Genomic DNA, 2,480 nt, shown 5'->3' with positions numbered 1-2,480 from the left:
GCAGCGAGGCAGGGGTAGTTCCAGAAGGGGGCGCATTCGGTCGGGGTCGGGGCCGATGACTCCGTTTTCCACTACACAGCCAAGGATAGCGAGGCGGGTGGTGCGAAACATACACTTTTCTTTGTTGTATATCAAATTTAGGCGCTGGGCTGTTCGGAGGAATTTTTCTAGATTGGCGTCATGGCCCTGCTGGTCATGGCCGCAGATGGTGACATTGTCCAGGTAGGGAAAAGTGGCCTGCAGCGCGTTCTGGTCAACCATCCGGTCCATCTCCCTTTGGAAGACTGAGACCCCGTTGGTGACGCCGAAGGGGACTCTGAGGAAGTGGTAGAGGCGGCCGTTTGCCTCGAAGGCAGTATACTGGCGGTCTTCAGGCCTGATAGGGAGTTGGTGGTATGCCGACTTCAGGTCAATGGTAGAGAATACCCGGTACTGTGCAATCTGATTGACCATATCAGATATGCGGGGAAGGGGGTATGCGTCTAATTGGGTATACCTATTGATTGTTTGACTGTAGTCAATGACCAGGCGCTATTTCTCGCCGGTCTTCACGACCACTGCTTGGGCTCGCCATGGGCTGGTGCTGCCCTCGATAATCCCCTCCCGCAGGAGTCTCTCTACTTCTATTTTAATGAAGCTTCTATCCCCGGCACTGTACCACCTGCTTTTTGTTGCGATGGGCTTGCAGTCGTGGGCGAGATTAGCAAACAACGGGGGGGGGGGCTGACTTTCAGGGTGGATAGGCTGCATATTGTGCGCGGCGGTTGTTTTAAATTTTGCTGGCTGCAGACTGTAAGTGGGGGCAGGGGCCCGCCGTACGCCATCGTGACACTCTCTAGGTGGCACTGGAAATCCAGTCCCAGTAGCACAGCAGCGCAGAGCTGTGGCAGGACAAGGAGTTTAAAGTCTTTGTACTCTGTGCCCATTACTGTCAGGGTCGCTACACAGTAGCCGCCGACGTCCGCCGTATGGGACTTGGAGGCCATAGAGACCCGGTGGCGCGTGGGCATGACTGATAGGGAGTAGCGTCACACCGTGTCGGGGTGGATAAAGCTCTCCGTGCTCCCGCAGTCAAATAGGCAGTTTGTTGCATGACCGTTTACCTTGATGTCCATCGTGGACCTGGCCAGTTGGTGAGGCCTGGATTGGTCCAGGATGATGGAGGCCATCGTTGAGGTCGGTGGGTCGCTGTTGTACTCGCGCGAGGCAGTGGGGGAGTCAGGGGCCTGGTCCCAAAGTGACGTCCAAGATGGCGGCCCGCACCGCTCACACGCGGCTGGTGATGTCCAAGATGGCGGCCCGCACGGCTCACACACGGCTGGTGGTGTCCAAGATGACGACCTGCACGGCTCACACGCGGCGCTGCTGGAGTTGGTCGGTTTCGCCCTGCACACTTTGGCATAGTGCCCCTTCTTTCCGCATTTGGAGCAGATCGCGTCCTTCGCCGGGCAGTGTTGTCTGGGGTGCTTGGCCTGGCCACAGAAATAGCACTTTGAGCCTCTGGACATCGCAGCTGTAGTTGGGCTGCAGGTGGGCCGTGGCGGTGGTGGCGTGGCGCAGGCCTGTGGCCTTACCGTGTCCCAAGATGGCGGCCCCCGCGACATCCACGGGGCGGGGAGGGCTGTATGGTCGGGGGGGTAGGCATCCATGTTTCGGAGGGCCATGTCCAGCGAGTTAGCAAGGGCCACAGCCTTCTGCAGGTTGAGCCCACTTTGCTCTAGCAGTCTCTGTCGCGTGTAGCTGGACCTGATGCCGGCGACGTAGGCGTCTCTGATTCGGTCATCAGTATTTTCCGCGGCCGTCACCGATTTGCACTTGCAGTCCCGGCCGAGGACTCTCAGTGCCCGTAGGTATTCGTCACCCGATTCCCCGGGTCGCTGTTTGCAGGTAGCCAGGAGGTGTCTAGCGTAGACCTCGTTGACTGGCTTAGTATATTGTTCTTTTAGTATCGTGATAGCGGCTGTGTAGGATACAGCGTCTCGGATAATCGAATATACTTGGTGGCTCACCCGTGAGTTCAGTACAGGTACTAGCAGTTTGTCGGCTTCGGTCCTGACGGTAGTGCTGGAGGCCTGCAGGAATGCTTCGAAGCAGCTCAGCCAGTGCTCGAAGTTATTTGATGCATCCGCCGTTTGAGGGGTCAGTTCCAGGTGTTCCGGTTTCAGGATTTGCTCCATTTCAAAACCTTTTGTTAATAAAATTGATGCGCCATCAATAACTCCAGAAGACTAAGAGTTAAACTTATAACAAGTAGGCTTTTATTAACAAAAGAATACGAGCATGCCTCTGCTGGTAGACCGATCCTTAAAGCCAGGGGGACTGGAGGTCAATCACCTTTATACCTGGGCTTAGGGGTGGAGCCAGGGGCGGAGCCAGCTGAGGCATGCCCAGACATGTTCTGTACAGGCAGATTAGTGGTTTACCACAGTTGCCAAGTTTTGCATTATCTGCAAACTTTATAATGCTGCTCCCTACACCCG

At 56.0% G+C, this 2,480-nt stretch overlaps 1 protein-coding gene across 1 annotated transcript; it reads right to left on the bottom strand.

The window, feature by feature from the left end:
* Nucleotides 1-1,028: 1,028 nt before the first annotated feature.
* Nucleotides 1,029-2,177, bottom strand: LOC147103398 (uncharacterized). Its single transcript, XM_085963120.1, has one exon. The coding sequence runs from the start codon at nt 2,175-2,177 to the stop codon at nt 1,029-1,031; it is 1,149 nt and encodes a 382-aa protein (XP_085819246.1).
* Between the last annotated feature and the right edge of the window lie 303 nt (nt 2,178-2,480).

This window comes from Somniosus microcephalus, chromosome 20 (genome assembly GCF_052327205.1).
Source record: "Somniosus microcephalus isolate GS21.2 chromosome 20, FLI_Smic_1.0, whole genome shotgun sequence".
Classification (NCBI taxonomy): Eukaryota; Metazoa; Chordata; class Chondrichthyes; order Squaliformes; family Somniosidae; genus Somniosus; species Somniosus microcephalus.
Note: the sequence above shows the minus strand (reverse complement) of the source record. Positions and strands in the feature narration are given on the sequence as shown.

Excerpts from the sequence above, each read along its gene's own strand:
- LOC147103398 (XM_085963120.1), bottom strand. The coding sequence starts at position 2,177 with ATGGAGCAAATCCTGAAACCGGAACACCTGGAACTGACCCCTCAAACG.